This window comes from Poecilia reticulata, chromosome 21 (genome assembly GCF_904066995.2).
Source record: "Poecilia reticulata chromosome 21, P_reticulata-male-v2, whole genome shotgun sequence".
Classification (NCBI taxonomy): domain Eukaryota; kingdom Metazoa; phylum Chordata; class Actinopteri; order Cyprinodontiformes; family Poeciliidae; genus Poecilia; species Poecilia reticulata.
In genome coordinates this window covers 10,517,797-10,538,277 of record NC_088850.1, presented here as the reverse complement: position 1 = coordinate 10,538,277, position 20,481 = coordinate 10,517,797, and the positions used below count along the sequence as shown (strand labels likewise).

The following is a 20,481-nucleotide window of genomic DNA, read 5'->3' as shown; positions in this document are numbered from 1 at the left end:
AAATGATAGAAGTCTGCTTTGGACTTTGGACTTAAAGGAATCTCACTTAAATTTGCACCTGTGGGTTACTGTATGGTCTCTTGTTCTAAAATCTTTTTTTTTTTTTTTTGCCTTGTCCACAGGTGAGGATGCAGCACCGTTGCCTGGGAGACACACTTGTCAGGACCAGGAAGTGTGAGAGAGAAAGATAAAATGAGAGAGGATGTTCTGTGGTGACACCTATGACCGAACCTTGCCCATCCTGCTCAGAGAGACTGAGAAACAGCTCCTCCTCTCTCTCCTCCCACCTGTCCTCTGACTCTCCCCTGCAGCCCTGTCACAGCGCCATGACAGCCCACTGCACCCTCACTCACCTTAACACTCATGCATGTCCAGTCCTTAAGAAACATCCTGTTTGGCTTGTTATCACACCTTCAGTGACTTTCTTATTGCCCCCGCTGCAAACTGGTGGAGAGGAGTTGGAAGTGTTTTGTATGCAGGAGTGTGAATTTTTATGTGTATAGTAGCAGTGGTGTGAGAAGGTGAAAAGATGGGTGATTATTATCATGTATATTGTATTTATATCTTGATTATTCATTCATTCACAACATACGTGTCTTATTTCTACTTTTTATTTCGTCTCGTTTTGTTTATTGTAAGGACGTCACATTATGCTGTCGTGCAACAGGTTTTCTTTTTGCTTTGTTTTAAACTTGATTTGGACGCGTCTTAAAATTTCTCATAAACTGCATCCGGCTGAATAATGATAGACATAAAAAAAAAAGTTGCATACAAGAAAATTATTTCAAGGCTTTGTAGGTAAATATAACTGAGTCATGGTACAAGTGTTATTCCATAGGCAGAGGAGCAGAGATTAAAATATTAACTACTAAAAATGCACCACGTGCTTGGATTTATCACATTGTGTGTTTCACTCTGCATCCCCACTTAATATTTCATGAGATTCATGTACATAAGACAAATTCACTGCCTGATATACTGTGAAAAGACATTGTCACACATTGTTTAATGTGATAATAAAATACTATGACAACACTTTAAGCTTATAATGTGGCAGAAGTATTTGCTGTGTTACAAAGAATACACACATGCCAGTTTTTAACACTGGTCCGACAAGAATTTAAGACAAAACACAAAGCATTTCACGTGTATGGTGTTCAATGTTTCCTGATTAATTACTTCTTCGCTTTCTGTGCAGAAACACAGAAAGTGCATTTGTTTTTCACCATTTTCTCATGGGAAAAAAACCAAACATTTACACCCTTTAATCCCTGACTTCTTGGGAGTCACGTTGAAGGTGAGCTAGTTCTGCACAACGTTGTGTTCTTCACCAAGCGCTATAGCTCAGGTTCATTAAAACTGGCACCAGGGAGGACACAAACAGAGCGAGGGATGATTTAGAAAGGCACAAACTTCATGGTACCAGGAATAAATACTAAAGCTCATTTTTTTCCCGTTAATCTAAAAGCCAAATTCAGTTAAGATTAATCAGGGAGCCATGGTCTTTTCATTGATCACAGGACTAGGATACCAGTTGCATCCAATTAGCTTCCCAAAGTATCCACACAGCTACTTTGAGTCAGGCATTGCATCTCTGTTGTAAAAGGACGCTTCAAGAATAGTCCAGCAAGTAGACTGTACCACCAAAGCGGCTTATTTCTGATTAACTTTAGAATAGCACCAGGTCAGTCACGTAGAGGTGCTTTTAGAATCAGTGAAATTTAATTTAGTGGCTTATATAAGCTAGCAGTGCTAAAAGCTCGCATTTATTTCAGCTTTAAGTTAAAATATGTGGACATTTGTGCCACAGTTTAGGTGCCAATCTTGTGTGTAAAAGATCCATATTTGCTTTATTTAAAAAAAAGAAATAATGATTAGAGAAAGCTAGAAAACTAAAGACTTGCATTTGTTGCAAAAGATCAGCGTCTAGAGCCTACCCTACCCATCTTAAGCCCTCCGTTCAGTTTGTAACCCACAATAACTGTGAACCTGATAACATTTGTACAAATTGTATACCTCCTGTATGTACCTAAATAATATTGTTGTAATATTAATATTAACAAATAACCTGCAGCCATTTAGCAAAACTTTCATGTAGCATGGTCATAGTTGTCTTTTATATTTTCCAAGCTGTTAATAGTGAGGATTCAGAAACTTGTCTATATTTCATTCAATAAAGGTAGAGAAAATGTGTCTGGGTTCTTTATTGCTTCTTGAATTAGACAAGCATTTTTAAAACAATTACTCATTTGCAACTCAACTGGCAAGTTGGTAGTCACGACACAAAATCACTATTATGTAAAGACGTGTTTTTATTCTTTCTTCATGGCCAAAAAACGTTTCAAACAGATAAAATTACATTCCTGAGAACACAGAATCGTCACAGTAGATGTCAAATGGGCACCAGGAAGAGGTTTACATTGCATACTCTACAATAGTCCCAAACTATTTATCTAATGACAGTGAAGTCAAACTTCTCAACTTCCTGAGATGTTTGGCTGTTTAGAAAAAGATCGAGCACAGACATTAATTTTGAAAATGAACATGGAGAATTTCCAATGACGTGTGCATATTTCAGTGGATCATTTGTTTGGAAAATTAAGGGACAGTAGCATTGAAATTTGATCAGTTTCAAAATGAGCAAAATCACTGACAGCTCGCAAGTGAAGGAAAAAAGTATTCAGATTCATGGTGAAATAGAAACAGCTGGTGAACAATCACTGTTCATTTTTGACCGTTTCCTTCTCTTTCAACCTGAGCGGAGAGTAAAAGAAAACAGCGCCATCTAGCTACAGACTGCGTGAACTGCATCAAATTTCAAACCTGCAAACTTTAGATTTCTAGCATTAGAATAGGGGATAAAGAAATTATCAAAGCTATTACAACGAGAATGTACATTAAGTATTATAATTAAACATTATTCAAGCAGGACATTTAAAATTATTTAACATGTTAATCAAACATGTCTGTGTGCTTTAGTTTAACATACATTTCACCAGTATCACTATGAGAGTTGCTGAATCAAAGAGAAGAAAAATAGCTTCTTTTTTTTGTGAAGAAATTTCAATATATATATAGAGAGAGAATTAATTATTTTAATATGAAACATTGTAAAATGAATGAATGGGAAGCTCAAAGCCAGTCTAGCTACTGGAGTAAAGATCAAATTTTGCAGAAATTTATAATACAAAGAAAAAAAAGGTACAATATTTTAAGTAAGAGGGAAAAATTAACTCTTTGGCAGCTTTAGATTATCTGCATACATATGAAATAATGTTAAAAAAAAATTATACCCAATATATTAATGTGAGCTTCTCATTTATTCAACATTTATAAAAAAAACCTCTAATTCTAGTCATCAGTAGCACAAGAACTGATATGGAAGATTAATAAACACATTTTATATTCCAACAAAACATGTGTAAACCACCTTGTTCTTTGAGATGTGACTTCCAGTCCAGATAGCTGAAATAATCAGGCCTCTACAAAGTTTTTCTAAAAGTTGCAACCTTCTATCACACCTTTATTCTCGTATGGGCAGAAACTAAAAACATACAAATACAAAAAAAAAATAAAAAAAAGGAGAAAAAAAACCGATGTTAAAATATAGAATAAACTATTTCCCTTTTAACACAACAAATATCCTTTAGCACACATTTGGCAAGACTTTGAAAAACCTTCTTAACAATTCAACACAAGTCTATTCAATATCCTTCACATGTTAAGATTTTGGAAGCGATCAGTCCACTAGTCATCTTACATCTTTTCAAATATATTGTCATTTTATGAATATAGCGCTGTGTATAAAATTAGAAAAACATCAAATAAACTTTAAAAGGGATCCAGAAATAGATTCAAATGAATTATATGAAAACACACATGATTTACAATATTCTACAGCCTCAGCTTGAGGGTCTGGATGGAACATGTTGCTACAGTGTTAGTAACCAAAGAGTTATATAATACATAACAAGGCTGGCAAATGTGAGGAAAACAAACAAAAGTGGCATAAATTTAGACAACGCGAGCCTGTTTCTACGTCTGGTGTGACGAGGAATAAAAGACAGGAGCGGTAATCCCACTAAGACACCACTAATCACAGAGGCGTACACACACGTAGCCGTGTGCTGGGGAAGATGCGGTGAATGGTCGTTACGTCACATAAACATATTTATTCTGTTCGGCCGACATCAGAGGATGGAAGACGGACACTGAGAGTCGGTTCAAATACAGCGAGCACAGATTGTCTCTGGTCTGTGTGCTGGCAGCTGCCAGTTTATGTCTAGATTTCTGCCCATGTGGAAATTCCCTGCAGTAGCAGAGGAGTTATCGGCGTTTTGCAACTCTTGATGTCTAACAACTCTAGACGGCCTCAGCTTCCTCTTCCTATGTCAAAAAGCGCAGACAGCTGCACGCAAAGAGTTTATTACAGCATAACAAATCAGTGTTTTATTGTTGGTTAACCCAAAGCCTTTCAGTGAAGTCTGTGTGTGTAATTTTTATGATTGTATCGAGAGAAATCTTTATAATTTGCACTCTTAGGGTCTACACATTTAAAGCACTTTATCATGAAATAAAGGTTAAGAATATCTAGCAAATATACCCTGACAAATTTTTCTTTAACTTACCTATTTTAACCATAATTTAGATGGCAAACATGTTAAACAGTTCGGCTGCTATTCTACGAGGATCTCCTCAGTCTTTATCGGTACTGGTGGGGTTCCAGAGTTGGACAAATCAGAGCCTTCATCTTTGGAGATATCTTCTTGCTGCAGCAGCATGCCTACACCTGCGCTTCCCGGCAGTCCTGCTAATCCCCCTTGGGAGAAGCACAGGTGTTTGATCACCTCGGCGGGGCTGGAGAAGGTCGTCGCACAAATGTTGCATTTGTAAGGCTTTGAGGAGCCCAAGAACATGGCCTCCATCTGGTTGCTGTCTTCCCCTGCAGCGCAGAGCTCCATGCTCTGCCGGTCCACCATGGTGTAGGTGTCGGCGCCCTGGTTCAGGCAGACGTGGCGGGCGGCTTGGTTGGCACGGCAAAAGCTCTTCCCGCACGCGCTGCATTTGAAGGGCTTCCCCGTGTGGATGTACATGTGCTCGCGCCAGTGGCTCTTCTGAATGAACTTGCGTCCGCACGTGGAGCACTCGTACTTCCTGCGCTTCACTTCACGGTCCAGGTCGGCGTTCTCCAGGTTGTCGATGTCCGCGATGTCCGACGGAGGCGGGGTGTCTGCCTGAGAGCTCAGCCCTCCCACCCCCCACGTGGAGGTGGACACCTCTGCTTGGGGAGAGTCAGAGTTGGTGCCTGAGACGGGAGTTTGTTCGCTGTCGCTGATGATCTCCACAGCTGTGGCCGAGGCGCTCGAGCCGGCTTTGCTTCCTTTAGAAGGCCCCTCTGCCAACACGCTGTTCTCTCTGATCACAGCAGGCGACGGCGGCGCCTTGCTGGGCTCCGCCGCCTGCTGGAGAGCCTGTGTGTGATGCAGGAGATGTTCTCTCAGCAGACTTCTCTGGGTGAATCTGCTCTTGCAGAGGTGGCACGAGTAATACTTCCTGAAGGAGGAACTTCTCTTCATTATGCTCGGCTTTACATGGAGGATCGCAGTGGCGGAGGAACCATCTGCGCTCAGTACGTCCATTGCCCCCTCCTCACCGGATGCCTTGGCGCTGCTGGTTGAGGCCTCGATATCAGGGGGCGACGCAGCTTGCTTGGACAATAGGGCGTTTGTGAACGACACCATGGCGGGTGAGGACACTTTCCCCTCCGAGTTCAGCTGCTCCAAGTCAAAGGGTGAGGAGAGCTGTCGACGAGCCGGTACTCTGGCTGACAGCGCCACCTGCTGGTCGGATATCTGGATGCCGTAGAGCGAGGTGGAGAGGTTGATGCTCTGATCGGGGTGGGAATACACCGACTGGCTGGCCTCCTGCAGGAGCGGATACGCGTGGAGGAATCTGACTCCCTGCTCGAGACGCGCCGGGTCTATCAGCTGGGGGGCGAGCTTGCCTGTGTACATCAGGTTGAGGAGATAGCTGAAGATATCTGGCTGGATGTCAGCGGCCTTCAGACGCACGCAGTCACTGGAACCAAACACATTACAGTGAATAGTGGGAAAAGATTACAGGCTTTTAACTTAGGGTTGCGCCGACTCAAAAATCTGGGCCGATATCGATATCTTTTATTACTATTGTCGTTGTTGCCAATAACCATTATTGTAAATACCTCATGTTCCTTTGTCATTCCGTTTCATCTAACCTTTATTTCACCTGGAAAATCCCCTGGAGATTAAAAATGTCTTTTGCAAGAGGATCCTGACCGAGACTGGCAGTGGCACACAGACGGCTTTTGACTCCAGCACTGCTCCTCTGCTTCGATTAAACTCCCCTTAATCCTGCTCTTCATCACTTTCACATGACCAATATGCTCCCTTCTCCCTCCAGAAACAAATGGCAACAAGATAGAAATAAATATTGATTATTAATATTTGCCCAATTTTAGTTATCAGACCGAAAATTGACTAATATTGACCGATACCGATGTTAGTGCCGATATATCGTGCAGCCCTGTTTTAAATTAAATCTTGACGTTTTCCACATATTGTCCTAACTCAACTAAAAAATTTAAGTAGTTTTAGCAGAATTTTGTGATAAAAAAAAAAGTGTGGTGTGTATTCAGGTCCTTTTTAGCCTGACACCCCTAAATAAAATATTAAATAAATGCAACCAATTGCTTCACAAGTCAACTTATAAGGTTTAAAAAAAACACTCCAAACAGGTGGTTTTACAAACAGCTGACTCAGGCCAGGGTTTATCAACTTCTGTTTTCTATCTTTATATACACAGAGAAGGACCAATTTATTCCTACCTGTCCTGGTGAATAAAGAGCATTCTGAAGTAGTTGGAGAAGGCAGCGAGGACCGCTTTGTGGGCTTTGAAGAAGACGTCTCCAATAGCCACAGTGCAGTCGCACAGGAAGCCAAATTCCCTCTGAGCGTTAAGCTGTTGCAGCAGGATAAGACCATGGTTGGCCAACTCCATTCTTCAACCTGCACAAAGACACACAAACACACACAAGAAGCCATAAGTTTCCCGTCAAGCAGCAGACGAGAGGTTGTTGTGACCACAAAGGATCAAGCTGTCAGTGATGATCTAACAACCTCACAAAGGGGAACGTAGCACAGCTGTAAAGAATCACTTAGAGATAATGGAGGCTATATATCTACTCTGTATCAAACAGACGTAAACAGTGAGGAACAAAAGGGGTTTGGTCAAACAAAACACCTCTGTTTGAATTAGTTCATTTAACTGTGAATTCCAGATATCTTTAACCAACAACCTGACTCCTTTATAGTACCATAAATTTTATGCACACAAGTCCTTAACTGACTTCGATTGATAATCGTGAGAATAAAATTGTCATATAAACCAAAAAAACTGTTGAGATCAAGCATTGGACAAAGATTGTCACAGTATGATGAGCTTCAGTAAAACACCAAAATATCACCATATTTAAATACAAAATGGAAAACCACAAAGTATAAAATTATCAAACCGCTTAGGCAGCATTAGCTTTATTTAAAAGCAAAATGAATCAGTTACTTCTACCTATAACATATTATATACATTATAAAAGATAAAATGATAATGTTAAATAGATGTATTATTTGATGCATAACAACATAGAAAAACTATGCTAAACTGATTTGTAGTTTTCCATTGCTCAATGTGTTTATAGGCTGGCTGTCTTTCGGCCAGCTGATATGCAGTGCACAGCAACAAATGGAAAAAGGGGTGCATTCTTTAAAGTCTCGCTAAGATGATTAACATAATTTTTTAAAACCTCGATACTTGATAATAGTAATCAACCTACAATTAAGACTAATAAGTTCTTTCTGGTGAAAGAGAGATTTAGCTGTGACACAAAACATTTAGGAAGACGTTTAATTAAAAGAAAAATGTGTATGATTAAAAATATAATCTACACAGCTTTGACCATAAACAAACTTTAGAAATTCAACTGAATTTACTTTGATGAAGCACCAATCACTCAAAGTCAGCCTTAAGAGGCATTTCAGAGGTGCCTGCATTCTGCTGACCAATGAGATGAGTTTTGCTGACCCCAAAGGTCACCAAAGGACCCAGAGGGCTCCAGGCCATCACATGATCAGGGTTATGGGTGTCGACACACATTCCAAGGCAGAGCTGGTTCTACCCCCTTCAAGAGAAGTATGAAAACAGCCTATGGGAAGGGTCACTCTCCTTCCACTGACACTTTCTCCCCAACAGCACAAGTAAAAAGTCTGGAGACAGACAGCACCAGACTCTTCATCAGTGTTGAGTCTTCTAAACAATCAGAAATCTGCCACAAACCTTCAAAAAAAAAACCCCTGAAGAACTTACAGATTCTTGATACCATTTGACGCTGTGGTTTATGTTTTAAACTGAACAGCTTAGTAAAAAGATGTATCTATAATAACGGTGACACAAATATTTTGATCTGTAAGTGCAGACTGACTGAAATCTGATATGATTACTCATCTGCTTAGGGGAGACAACAGAAACCACTTTCAGCAGGTGCAGAAAGCATTTAGCTGGTGGCCCAAGGAGACCACCAGCTAAATACGTGCTGTACAGTACAAATGTTTAAAACGCTGTTTTCACACATGTCCTTTTATACGCTCTGCCTTCAAACCAAACCTTTGTAGAGAATGAAATAAACAGCATGCATGCGTTTTTTTGGCTTCACAAGACGATTGTAGATATTAATTTGATTACATCACTGATTTTTCCATTGCTTAGTTTTCTATGGTAGGTGCTTGGTTAGTGTGTCATTTTTAATTTTAGTTTGTGTAAAGGTCACAAAATTTTCTCCTAAAATAAAGATCATATTTCAGTAGCAAGTTGCTATTGCATCAAACAGTACCTCCTGGTTTAAATAACAATCACACTTTGCAGCAATTGAGATTAATCATATCTTAAATAACATTAAATATTAATTTCAAGGTTCTGTCTTAGCACCAGCGTGGAGAAAGAAAAGCTTTGATCAGGCTCTTAGCTAAAATGTCGTCCACAGATCTACAGCGGATCTAAGGGCTAAATGATAAAATTACAGACAAATATTGTGTTTTTCTCATTTGTATATTGCAGAAAGTTATTGGTCATCTTCTAATTTCTAACTGCAGTATCAAAACAGAAACCACAATCAAAAATAAAATAATGGCTCAACCATTTGAACAATGTCTTGCAAAAAATATGTCTACCTTTATAAAATATTCATATTTGGTTGCGATACAACCACAAAAGGCAGTCTATAATTTTGCAATGGCAGGAAATCGGTACATGGTTTTCACATTTTTAGCAAAAATAAAAATGATTGTGAAACACGGCAGTGGCAGCATCATGCTGTGAATATGCTTTTTCCCCCCCAAATGGACAGGGAAGTTGGTAAGAGTTGATGGCAAAATTAACACTGGAAAATCGTGGGAGAAATCCTGTTAGAGAATGAAATAAAGTTGAAACAGGGAAGGGGATTCCAGTGTGGCAACATTTCACATTCATTTGGGTCTCAGTTCTAGCTGAGCAAAATATTTTTGCCTTTTATTTTGCAGGGCTGTTTTACTAATTCGAAAAGGTATTTTTGGGGTTATATTTCATCGTTTTATGGTAGTCTATTAATGAATATTCAGATCAAAGTATATTCATGAGTTAGAATGACCAGACCTAAATCAAACTGAGGATCTGTGATACAACTTAAAAATTACTCTTCACAGATAATCCTCATATAACCTAACCAAATCAAGCTAGATTTCAAATAATATTAAAAATATTTCCGTGATGTCTATACCTGCAAATAACTAGTTGAATTATCTTCAGATTTCTGGAAATTGTACCCACTTGTATCTGATCTTTAGTGGACCGATTGGTGCATATCTACATATTACCACATTAGCAGAAAATTGTATGCTTTAGCTCTGTCTATAAGCACTTAATACAGTCTAACATTTACAGAAAAATTAAACAAGTCCATGGCAGACTGTAGGTTAAATTAAAAAATCAACAATAACACAGCATCCATCCATTACATATCCCTGCCTACCACCAGCAGTCTTTGTGTCAGAAACTGGTACATCCTGGATTGGTTTGCCAGAGTATCATGACGCACATCAAAGGCGAACACGACAAACATCTCTTCACAAACAACCCTAAGGGCAACCTATGGGCTGCCCACACAGAGACCACGCATTAATAAAGTGAATGTACAAACTACATGCAGAAAGGCCCCGGTTGGGAATCGCACCCAGGGAACTTTGTTGTTAAGAGAAACAGTGCTAACAAGAAAAATTACAACAATACATATATAGTGATACATGAACAAATAAACAACAAGCATAAGTTTAAATTCATTCCACATAAAGGGGAAAATTGTTAGTCATTACTGACTTAACAGTTTTACTTTAAAACTTTATTTCAGCAATGAATGAGAAACCCAGAGTTAGGCCTAAAAGTCTTTGCAGCTGATTTTATTAAAAGTTATATTGTCATTACTGGATTATCAATGTATAAACAGTACAAAAGGTTTCTGAAGTCGTGACATATTCATTTTGGGCATATCTGAAACAATTTGTCTACAAAATAACCGTAAGTATCTTGGGGTTTGTATATGCGCCTGACTACATAATTTATTAGGACTACTGCAGAGTTTCCTTAAATGACACTAGTTTAAATCACATGGTGTAATAAGCTGCCACAATGCCATGTCTTTGCCAACTTGTTTGTAAAGATCTAGCACCGCCCCTGCTGTGATGTAGACACGTGGAACTGTCGCTTCCGTAGTGAGACGTTCGGTTACTCTGAAAATACACAGCGAACCGCCTGAGAGGAAAGCGTGTGAGAAAGGTAAACATGACGCAGGAATAAAACAGTTCTATCTGGTAAACAAAATATTTCAGCAAAATCACACGAAGAATAATCGTGGGGAAGCACATTAAAACAAGAGGACTCCGTCGGTCTCTCGTGGCTGCTAGCGCGAGAAAACGGACACACATGCACGAACACACGCGCGCGCTCGTAGGAACAGACAGCGCGAGACGCAAGGGGGATGGGGCTGGTCACGAACGCGTTTCTTTTAACTTCCCCGTGACAATTACAGTTAGCCAGAAACAAACCGAACCGCAAAAATAACGAACCAGTGTTAGCTAAACGAATATATATGAATGTACTGCTGGGCAACCGTACTTGCGCTCTGCTGAAATCACCGGAGTTCCTCCGTATCGCCCTTGTTTGTTTGCTACCGGAGACCCAGCCGTCCGTCCTCTCTGCGCTCGCTGCAGCTTCAACTGTGTTCCTTGTAAACGCAGCATTCGTTGGCGGCGGAGGGTCGTCCGTCGGTGTTTTCCGGTTAGGGGTTTTACGTTACAATCACATGACTTGCGAGTGGGGAGAAAAAAGAAAACAGTCAGAGAGAGAGAGAGAGTAGGGAGAGATGAGGGAAAAAAGCAGCCGTTGTAAAAATCCGTTGAAGGGGCGGTTGAGTTAACGTTAATTTCCCGCACTGTGTAACCGTCGTGGCACCAAGCCCTGCTAACCATTTTTTCTGTTTCTTTCTCTGACAGCCGGCGAGATCCAACCGTTACAGTCACAGCGTATAGTGGTAACAGCGCCTCAATATAACAATAGAGTGGTGGTAGAATTAATATGTCCCAGCTATATCAGATCATTTTTAAAATTTACATTACAAACTCACTTTTGTCTATATATCATTTATCTATGAATGTATTAAACAAAAATATTAACAGTTATGAAGTTAGGTAAACCAGATAACAGCTTTGATATTTTAGTATTTTCTTTTATACTCAGTTTTTATATGTTTTTAAATAGCAAAATCAGAATATGTTGTGTCTCAGATTTTAATTTTACTACATATATAAAAATACAGTAACATTAAGAAAATGTGAGAAACTGAAAACTGAAGATGTTTCAAAAAAAGCAGCAGAACTCATCAATCATTGCGTTTTTATTTTAACCATGACTGTTTATTTATAAAGCACTTTAAAAACAGCAAGACTGACCTGGTTGCTGTACAAAATAATAAAACTTGACACAAAACACAGAAACATCAAATAAATACATGTAATAAGTAAAAAAAAGGCACAAAAGCAACAGAAAGTAAATAAAAACCAGCCACAATTCTACGGTTCTACTATGTACAATTTTGGTCGTAAAAGGGTTAAAGAGAAAAGTTTTAAGTCATTTACCCTGTAGTAGTTAAAAAACTAAATGTGAACTAAATGTGAACTTTTTTCATTAGTGAAATGAAAAAAGTTCATTTCACTAAATATGTAATATTTACTTTGTAAAATATTACATATTTTACTTTGTAAAATATGTAATAAGGTAAAATATACATTATTAAAAATAACACACAACTAACCTTATGTAAGAACACATCTAAAAGAGGGTAGGATGACGTAACAAACGAGTACAATTCTTTCACATCTATGTACTTTATTCTAAATTCTAATTTATTTTTATTAGTTTTTTTTACTTTCAAATGATTCTACAATGTGTTTCCATTGTGAAGTTTGTAAAACATATGAAATATTACTGCATATCAATCAAAATCACAGAAGGTATATGAATATTGATTTGAGCGTTGGTGGTTTTAGTAAATGTGATTAAAAAAACCTTAATTAATACAGACATGATGATCATTACAAAATGTTCATGTTTCAACATAATCTGAAAATAACTCACACTAATGTGAAAATAGGCAGTAAATATTGAGCAATAAAAATATTGACTGCTAAAAACAGTGAAATTACTAACTCTGTGGAAAATTCTCCTTTTCACCGCAAGAGGTTTCAGTAGAGGAAAGGAGTGTCAAAGAACAGAACTTCAGCTAAACCACACATGTTGCCTATTCTGAGGCACAGGAAGTGTAGGAGGACCTTCTCACAACTGCACTTTGGATTTGTGTCAATATTTTGTCATCAGATGTTGTCATCAGTAAGTTGGTTGAGGTTGTCACAACGTAAACAGCCTTTTTTTCCCCCCAGACCTTTAAAGTATTTCTACCTAATAGGAAAAGGACCAGACTAAGCAAGTTCTAGCTTAGTAAAAATGCATGCACTGCAGAAGGAGGTTGGGCGGAGACTCTATGCAAATGGACATGGGTGATACAGGAGGGGGGAGAAAGTCTGTGAAGCAGAACTCATAAGGATCTTTCCAGCTTCTACCCTGCTAATATAAAAAGAGGTATACAATATCATGAATAGAGCCCTAAAATAAAGTAATACACACTTGTTATAAACAAAACATTGACAGAGGCCACTAGTGAAGCAGTAGTAGGGGAAAGGACAGATGAACAAAAGCATGTTTAGTTTGCTGAAAGACTCACAGCAGGGGCTCATTGAAAGAAGCAGATAAACTGTTATCTATCTTATCACTGGGCCACCTTTCTGTTTTGTCACAAAGGTCAATACATTGTAATCACTAGTTTTAGTTTTGCACGTCTTTGCTCTTCAATAATTCGTGCTGTTTCTGAGAACAGCTTTTTCTAAAGGAGATGCTGACTGGACCTTCACATGACTACCCCATCTCTGATCTCCGTTAAACTGATTTGCCTTGCAGTAATCGATTTTTAAATCAACAACATATTCTGCAATACACACTTTTAATGCCACATTTGTGCCAGTGCGCAGTTTTCCAGACAGCAAAACCAGCAAGCCTGGTGCATCTGTGCTGAGCTGAAAGCGGCCCGCTTAAACAGGGCTTTTTAACGTGTGCTGCTGCCCTCCCCCTCGTCCTTGGCCTGTTTTAAAACCGGAGTGGTGAGTCACTCCTCTCTCGGTTTAGAAAAACAGATCCGGCCAGGCAGGGCCCCGGTGGGGGGATGGGAGGCCCGTGGTGGATGAACACCGGAGGTGGACGCAGCTGGACTCCTGCTTTCAGGGACCCCAGCATCCTGACGACGGGCCTGCTTGTTCCTATAGTGATCTGAGAGAGGGGGGAAAAAACATGGCCAGGATTAATGGATGAATCTTTGCAGCCTGTAAAATGTGACTGTGGCCAATCACTTGGGTATGTCCTTCAAACGTGGAGGAAGCCCTATCCTGTATCCAAACCTTCAATCCCTCATATGATCTCTTGGCTTAATGCTCTTCCAAGACTCTATTTTACAGGTTAGCTGTTTTATATCACAACAGACAGTACAGCACATTTACATTTCTCTTTCAAGTTCCACCAACTCAGTTAAACACAGAATTACAAGCTAAGATAACTGAATTCACATGTGACGTTAACTATATGTATCTCTCTTACACACTCATATATTATGCTATTAATATTTAATTGGACTGCTTAACTGAAACTAACTTAAGAATAATTTATTTCTCAGTAGATAGCCTCTTAAACCCTCCTATTTTCCCGCCAAAGAGCCCCGGGGAGTGGGGGGTTGTGCTTGGGGGTAGCGTGGGGGGGCCCTCTCCCCTTGTTCTTTTTAGAGTTTAACGGCAGTTGGCATCCATTAATTTGACCCCAGGGGGGTTCGAATTCTGGCCTGTTCTGAAAGGGCGAATCAATATCTCCATGACAACTGTCGCTCCAGGCAACCCAGGATGCTCTGGCTGCGTCCGGAAACAACAAACTTGACATGCGCAGTGCGATAACAATTCCAAAAAGACACATCCCGAGAGCGAACACATTTTAAAAGAATAACTAAAATCCTGTTATGAACGTGAGGGCAACGTCGTCTTTGAATAAGTGTTGAAGTTGCAGTCTATTTTTTAGCCGCTAGATGGCAGCATCACAACTAACTCAAAACAAACGTAACACTACGACTCTACAGCAATATAAACATATCGGATTCTTCTTTTAAAAAAATCTGAAGAGAATGATGCTTAGCGTTGTTACTGGTTATTTCTAAAAGACAAGCAAAAAACGTGTTCACAAGTTTCAGTTGGTTACTTTGACAATGTCCGTGTAAGTGTTGTCAATAAAGTTTACATTTGAATCGCTTACCTCTGCAACAACAATGGCGGCGGGTCAAATTGGCTACGGAGTTCCTCCTTCACTGTCTGCCAAAGTGACGGGGTATGTTGATAGCTAATTGAATGACTTGGCAAACTGGCAAACCAATCCAGGGTGTGTTTTACAATGTGGGAAAATATAATGATGTATTTTACCAATAGCCATATGATAGCAGAGTCCCAGGCAGTACCGGTGGCTCAGTGCTAACACATTTCTTGTTTGAGCTACTCTCTGTCTGCATTTATAGATGAGCATCACATTTAATTAATTCAGCTTCAGTATTGGAGGTTTGACTTATTCTAGTAAGTATAAGTATTAATATACTACCAAATAATTAGCCAATTTAATTGTTAACTTCATCTGATGTCATGGGTAGTTTCAAGACTGCTGGACACCATGTAACGCAGTCTTGCTCCACAAATTCACAAATTTCACATTTTGAAGAACGGTTTCACAAATAAAAACAGTTTCATAATATTCCAACAGTCTGGGACTATTCTGTCCATATTTAGCATTTATAGGTGGTAAGCTCTCAAGCTGTATCCCTTGTAAGCTAATTAATTGCTTTTTTTTCAGTTATCACAAATTACAAAACGGTTAAATGAATTGAAAACTGTTTCATAGAATGTCTCTGTATAAAATAATTCTGTCTAGGTTTTACTTGTCTGTGTATTGTGATCTACAGGCTGGACTGCATGTAAAGTGATTAAGAAGCCCAGAAATATTGTTAAAGTTTTTTTAGGCTTCTACAGTTAAATATAGATTTCAAGAACTGAAGTTGATTTATAGTTTTATATTAGTCTAGATTAGAAAAAAATGTGTCCAATTTCGATTAAGTGTTGTGCATTAGAGGAGAGTAAATGTAGATGAATGGCTCTTTATTCAGCATATAATTCTGAGTAACTTGTCTTTTTTTTTTCTTTAGGTCGTTTGCTTATTTGACTATAAGAGACAGAATGCCAACCATTTTGACTAAAGCTGTAGACACAATACATCGTAACAAAAACAAGTTTTTTGAGGAACATGGTGAGGTAAGAGATGTTTTTGTTCAGTTAATTTTCAATGTTTAATAGGGGTTGTTTTAGAAGTTTATTCTCCTTTGAAAAGGAGGGGATCAGTGCGGAGAAACAAGCAATATCTCTACTGTCTAAGCTGAGGAATGAGCTACAAACCGATAAGCCACTATTGGAATTGATGGATGGCTTGTCAGACACAGAGTCCTGGAACCAGTACATGCAGAGACAGCAGAGACAGCTGGGTGACCAGGAGCTTGTTAGCTGGTTCAAGTCGCCCTGGTTGTATGTGGAGTGCTACATGTACAGGAGGATACAAGAGGCAATCTGGCTGAAGTGAGTAGGATTTACCTTTTTCTTTTTTTTTTTTTTTTTAAACATAAGTCTTCTGATCCAAAACGTTGACGTTAGATATGTTTGACAAGCTTCTTTGTCATTAAAGAAGTATATATTTAACAAGGTTTTATTTGGAATGGGTATTTTCCCTTGAGACTAAAACCATGTGTACACCTTTATGTTGTGCATTTAGCTATATTTAATTTTATTTTGAAGTAAACTTTCTTTTGATTGTTTTTGTGGGTTTTTTTTTCAGTCCTCCAATAAACAACTTTGACGTCTTTAACGAGGGAAAGACCCAAAGTTTTTTTGAGTCTCAGCAGGCTGTGATGGCTTTGTGTACGTACCTGGGAGACGTTCAGAAGAGCATGGAGAAGCTGTCAGAGAACCAGCTATCTGAATATTTCAACAAACTGCTTCAGGTCAGTATATTTAACAGTTAGTATCGAGTGCTCTGCAGAGTAAAGGGAACATACAGGCTTGATTTAACAGGAGAATGAGTCCGATTAGAATATGTAAATGTATGATTATTAAATATCCCAGAAAACAAATGACCAAAAAGTAAATATAATAGTCCCCCAGATTTGAATTAAAACTGCATCTTATCTCAACAAAATATTCTAAATGTGAAGCATATCACTATTTTTTTTACACTATTTTATAAATCATTTTAAAATGAAGAAATATTTTATAACATTAACATGGTTGTGTTGTTAGAATAGATAAATGTAATAGATCTGTATGGTATTTAGGATACACTGGTAACATAAATACCGTATATAGAAGAGGTTTTTTTTTCCCCCTACAAAACCCCAATTTTTTCGCTCTGGTAAAAATATTGTAACGTTTACAAAGAATCACAGCAATGATTGAGAAGAAAAAGGTTCACATGGATTTATGGCTTTCTCTTTGACTTCCTCTAGGTTTCTCTCTGGGGGAACAAGTGTGATCTTTCCATCTCTGCTGGTCAAGAGAACTCCCAGAAGGCTAGTCCAATAGATTCCCTCCCCAGCTTACAGTCTTTCATCTTGGTGAATGACTCCAACATGGTATGGTTGACTCTTAATTCGTCAAGAGTGCCGGAGGGGTCAGGGCAAAAAACTGCAGACAGAGTTGACATTGTGCTAGACAATGCTGGCTTTGAGCTGGTCACTGACTTAGTCTTAGCAGATTTTCTGGTGTCTTCGGGCCTCGCGCGTCACATTCATTTTCACGGCAAATGCTTCCCGTGGTTCGTCTCTGATGTCACGGCTAACGACTTTCAGTGGACCATCCGGCAGACCATGGCAGCCAATCATAAGTGGATGAGTAAGAGTGGCTTCCAGTGGCAGAGCTATCTCAATGAGGGTATTTGGAGCTATCACGACCATCCTTTCTGGACGCAGCCCCACGAGTTCTGCGACATGGCAGCTGATGCGCCCGACCTGTACGCAACCCTGCAGGAAGCAGACCTGGTGCTATTTAAAGGCGATCTCAACTACAGGAAGCTGACTGGGGACAGGGTCTGGGGCCACGCGGTGGATTTCTGTACTGCACTGAGAGGGTTTGAGCCTGCACCGCTATGCAGTTTGAGAACCCTCAAAGCCAACGTGCAGGTCGGACTGCAGCTGGGACAGGGGGAGAAGCTGAGCACCGAAGACCCATCATGGATGACCAATGGGAAGTATGCTGTTATTCAATTCCACGGCCCAAAGTTGGAGTAGTAAGCATGACCTCAGGATTAGACTGGGACGACTGGACTTTATCAGATTTTACTGTAAGAAAGAATCAAAATTAGGTGCTGCCATTAAGCCATAACGAGACAAATTTATCAAAGGTTCTTTTTATGGACTTCAAACTTATTCACGAAATGCACAAGAACAGACTGAATATATATCAATGCCATCTAATATTTAAAATGTCATAATTTTTAGACAAATTATAAGTTGAACTGCAGCTGCCAATGGTTGTACATTTGTCTACATCACTAATATCTCATGTTTGGTTTACATTGCAGATAACTTGTGTATCCTACACTTTAAATTAAGTCAGAATGTTTACAGTTCACGCAGAATAGAATAGAAAACCTACAATTATATTTTGGGTTTATTAAATCTAACCTCAAAGCTGCAACATTGGTGGTATTAAAATGGTTATTTGTGATTTTTCTTTTTAATTCATCACAAATTGCAAAACGAGAAAATCATTTAACTGAACTAGCACTGTGGAAGGTTTGTTTGCTCAGTTGAATAAATGTTGATGGTAATAAAAGCGGGTGTAGGAGTGAGGTGACTTTCATGTGCTGCTTCTGTTTTGGAGGAAAAAATAAAACCTCTTTACTAATTGACAAAAATGACAGAGCTTGGTTTGAAACTTAGCTGTTAATTAAATGGGTTCCTGGAGCAAAGTGATTATTTAATAAATTCATGCAACAAATATTTTCTCTGTGTTCCTTTACTGAGAACATAAGTGAAACGTTGAGATAATCAACCCCCCCCCCAGATGTTAAAATGTTGACTGGAATAATGGTGAATAAAACCAGCAAAATTTTATTAGAATGCTAATAAGTCTGTGATTTCTCACTAACTTCTTTCTTTTTATGTCATTCAGGACCATCAAATATATAGCCTGAGTAATTACAAATGGCATTTTTTGAAATTATTTTATTTATTAAAGAAAAAATAAACTTAACAGTCTGGCCCCTTGTAAATCTTATAAATATTTGCAATAACTGGTCATGAAACTTTCACAAGAGGAATTTTGACCCAATCTTGCAAATTTTTTCCCCCAGCATAAATGTCATGTTACACGCTACAGCATCTCAATTGAATTGAGATTCAGATTTTTACTACACCACTCCAAATCCTTGGGGTCATTGTCATGCTGCATGACTGAAGTGAGCTTAAACTTACAAACGGATGAGACGTTCCCAATCGGGGCTTTCTGGTAGAGAGCAGAATTAATCTATGAATTACGACAGCTTTTCCAACTTCTGAACAACAAGTCAACCGCAGGCCATCAAACTCCTACTGCAGCGTTTGAACAGCATGTTCTTGTTGGAAATGCTGATAATTTTAACCCTGATACAACAGAACACACAGCTTGAAGAAAGTTTGGTTTTTCCTTCCAGTTTACAGAATATTTTGCCAAATGTCTTTGAGGTCATGGAGATGTTTTTTTTTTAGCTAATGTGCTGATGTTGATCTGACTTATATTGTGACCTCCTGAATGATTTGTCAATGTACTCTTGGAGTAATTTTGGTAAGTCTGCCTTTCCTGAAACGTTTAAGTCATCACCTGGTTCTACTGGCCTGACAGTTGGGGGGTGAACAAAATGAACTTAATTTTTTCCCCAATATGTTGTGATCCTTATTGCAATAAAGATATGTGATCAGGATTTAAAAAGTCACTGTATTATTTTATTGGCAATTACTGATGGGCTTCATCACGGCATATAAGATATTAAAACACTATTATCCAATATGCGACTGTAGATCACCATGCCGAGTAGTGAAGATTTAGTGTTAAAAATAAAGTGCACTTTAATTGCATTTTTTTCATATTTTCAAATAGTTATGTACTGATGCTCTGATGGAACTAACATAAAAAAATAACCGCGATCCTGACCGTAATGTTTGCTATTATGGTGGGTTCTTATAATAGTGAAAAAATTCCCATTAATGATTCAGTAATAGCTCTATTTGCAGTAATCTGAGCTGGATGTAGCTAAGGAAATTGACTTCAATTTTCTAAAAAAAATGTGGTTAATTATGACTTTAAAAGGCTTGCTATTAATTTTCCACATAGGGCCAGGTTAATTTGGATAGTCATCTTTTAAAAATGTTTTTTTGTATTCACTTTGGTGAGAGAGTAAAATGTGTTTAATAATCTGAAACATATCTACTGCATTTTTGCAACAGTTACTTGAAGGGGGGGGGGGCAATACTTTCTCACCCCACTGTTTGAATTGGTGCACATAGAAAGTTCACATTCAATATTGAGTGTCACGTCAGTTTGTTGCTCACCTGTTGACCTTTTACATGGTTGGGTTCAGGTTGGAGACCACTTGACAAAACCGCTGGAAGTTGCTACTAAAATGTGCATCACGATTGATGTTCTTTAAAAGATA

At 38.7% G+C, this 20,481-nt stretch overlaps 3 protein-coding genes across 8 annotated transcripts in view; 2 read left to right on the top strand and 1 right to left on the bottom strand.

Annotated features, from left to right (window-relative positions):
- The window catches only part of akap12b (A kinase (PRKA) anchor protein 12b), a 44,986-nt gene extending 42,793 nt beyond the window's left edge, over positions 1-2,193 (top strand). For both annotated transcript variants that reach the window (XM_008397692.3, XM_008397694.3), the window contains one exon: positions 123-2,193. The gene's annotated coding sequence lies outside the window, so the exon portion shown is untranslated. The remainder of the gene's footprint in view (positions 1-122) is intronic.
- On the bottom strand, positions 668-11,595 carry zbtb2b (zinc finger and BTB domain containing 2b). Its single transcript, XM_008397695.3, has 3 exons — positions 11,233-11,595; positions 6,863-7,043; positions 668-6,078 (listed from the first exon to the last, which is right to left on the bottom strand). Exons 2-3 carry the CDS (start codon positions 7,033-7,035, stop codon positions 4,677-4,679), a joined length of 1,575 nt encoding a protein of 524 aa, XP_008395917.1. The 5' UTR covers positions 7,036-7,043; positions 11,233-11,595; the 3' UTR covers positions 668-4,676.
- Positions 10,870-19,757, top strand: dcph1 (damage control phosphatase 1). 5 transcript variants are annotated; one of them, XM_008397698.3, is made up of 5 exons: positions 10,870-10,893; positions 15,950-16,055; positions 16,132-16,373; positions 16,630-16,795; positions 17,297-19,757. In XM_008397698.3, the coding sequence occupies exons 2-5, from the start codon at positions 15,981-15,983 to the stop codon at positions 18,074-18,076; spliced, it is 1,263 nt and encodes a 420-aa protein (XP_008395920.2). In that variant the 5' UTR covers positions 10,870-10,893; positions 15,950-15,980; the 3' UTR covers positions 18,077-19,757. The 5 variants fall into 5 exon arrangements, with proteins under 5 accessions (XP_008395920.2, XP_008395919.2, XP_008395918.2 ...); XM_008397697.2 differs by lacking the exon at positions 10,870-10,893 and adding an exon at positions 14,932-15,087 and having other exon boundaries at positions 16,177-16,373; XM_008397696.2 differs by lacking the exon at positions 10,870-10,893 and adding an exon at positions 14,932-15,087.
- The last annotated feature ends 724 nt before the right edge of the window (positions 19,758-20,481 follow it).

Bases quoted from the DNA above. Each gene is read 5' to 3' on its own strand.
- zbtb2b (XM_008397695.3), bottom strand. From the start codon at position 7,035: ATGGAGTTGGCCAACCATGGTCTTATCCTGCTGCAACAGCTTAACGCT. The intron at 6,079-6,862 runs GTAGGAATAAAT...GTTTGGTTCCAG, and splicing joins CTCTTTATTCACCAGGACAG to TGACTGCGTGCGTCTGAAGG.
- dcph1 (XM_008397696.2), top strand. From the start codon at position 15,029: ATGGCGGCGGGTCAAATTGGCTACGGAGTTCCTCCTTCACTGTCTGCC. The intron at 15,088-15,949 runs GTATGTTGATAG...TTTTTTCTTTAG, and splicing joins CTGTCTGCCAAAGTGACGGG to GTCGTTTGCTTATTTGACTA. The intron at 16,796-17,296 runs GTCAGTATATTT...GACTTCCTCTAG, and splicing joins ATTTCAACAAACTGCTTCAG to GTTTCTCTCTGGGGGAACAA.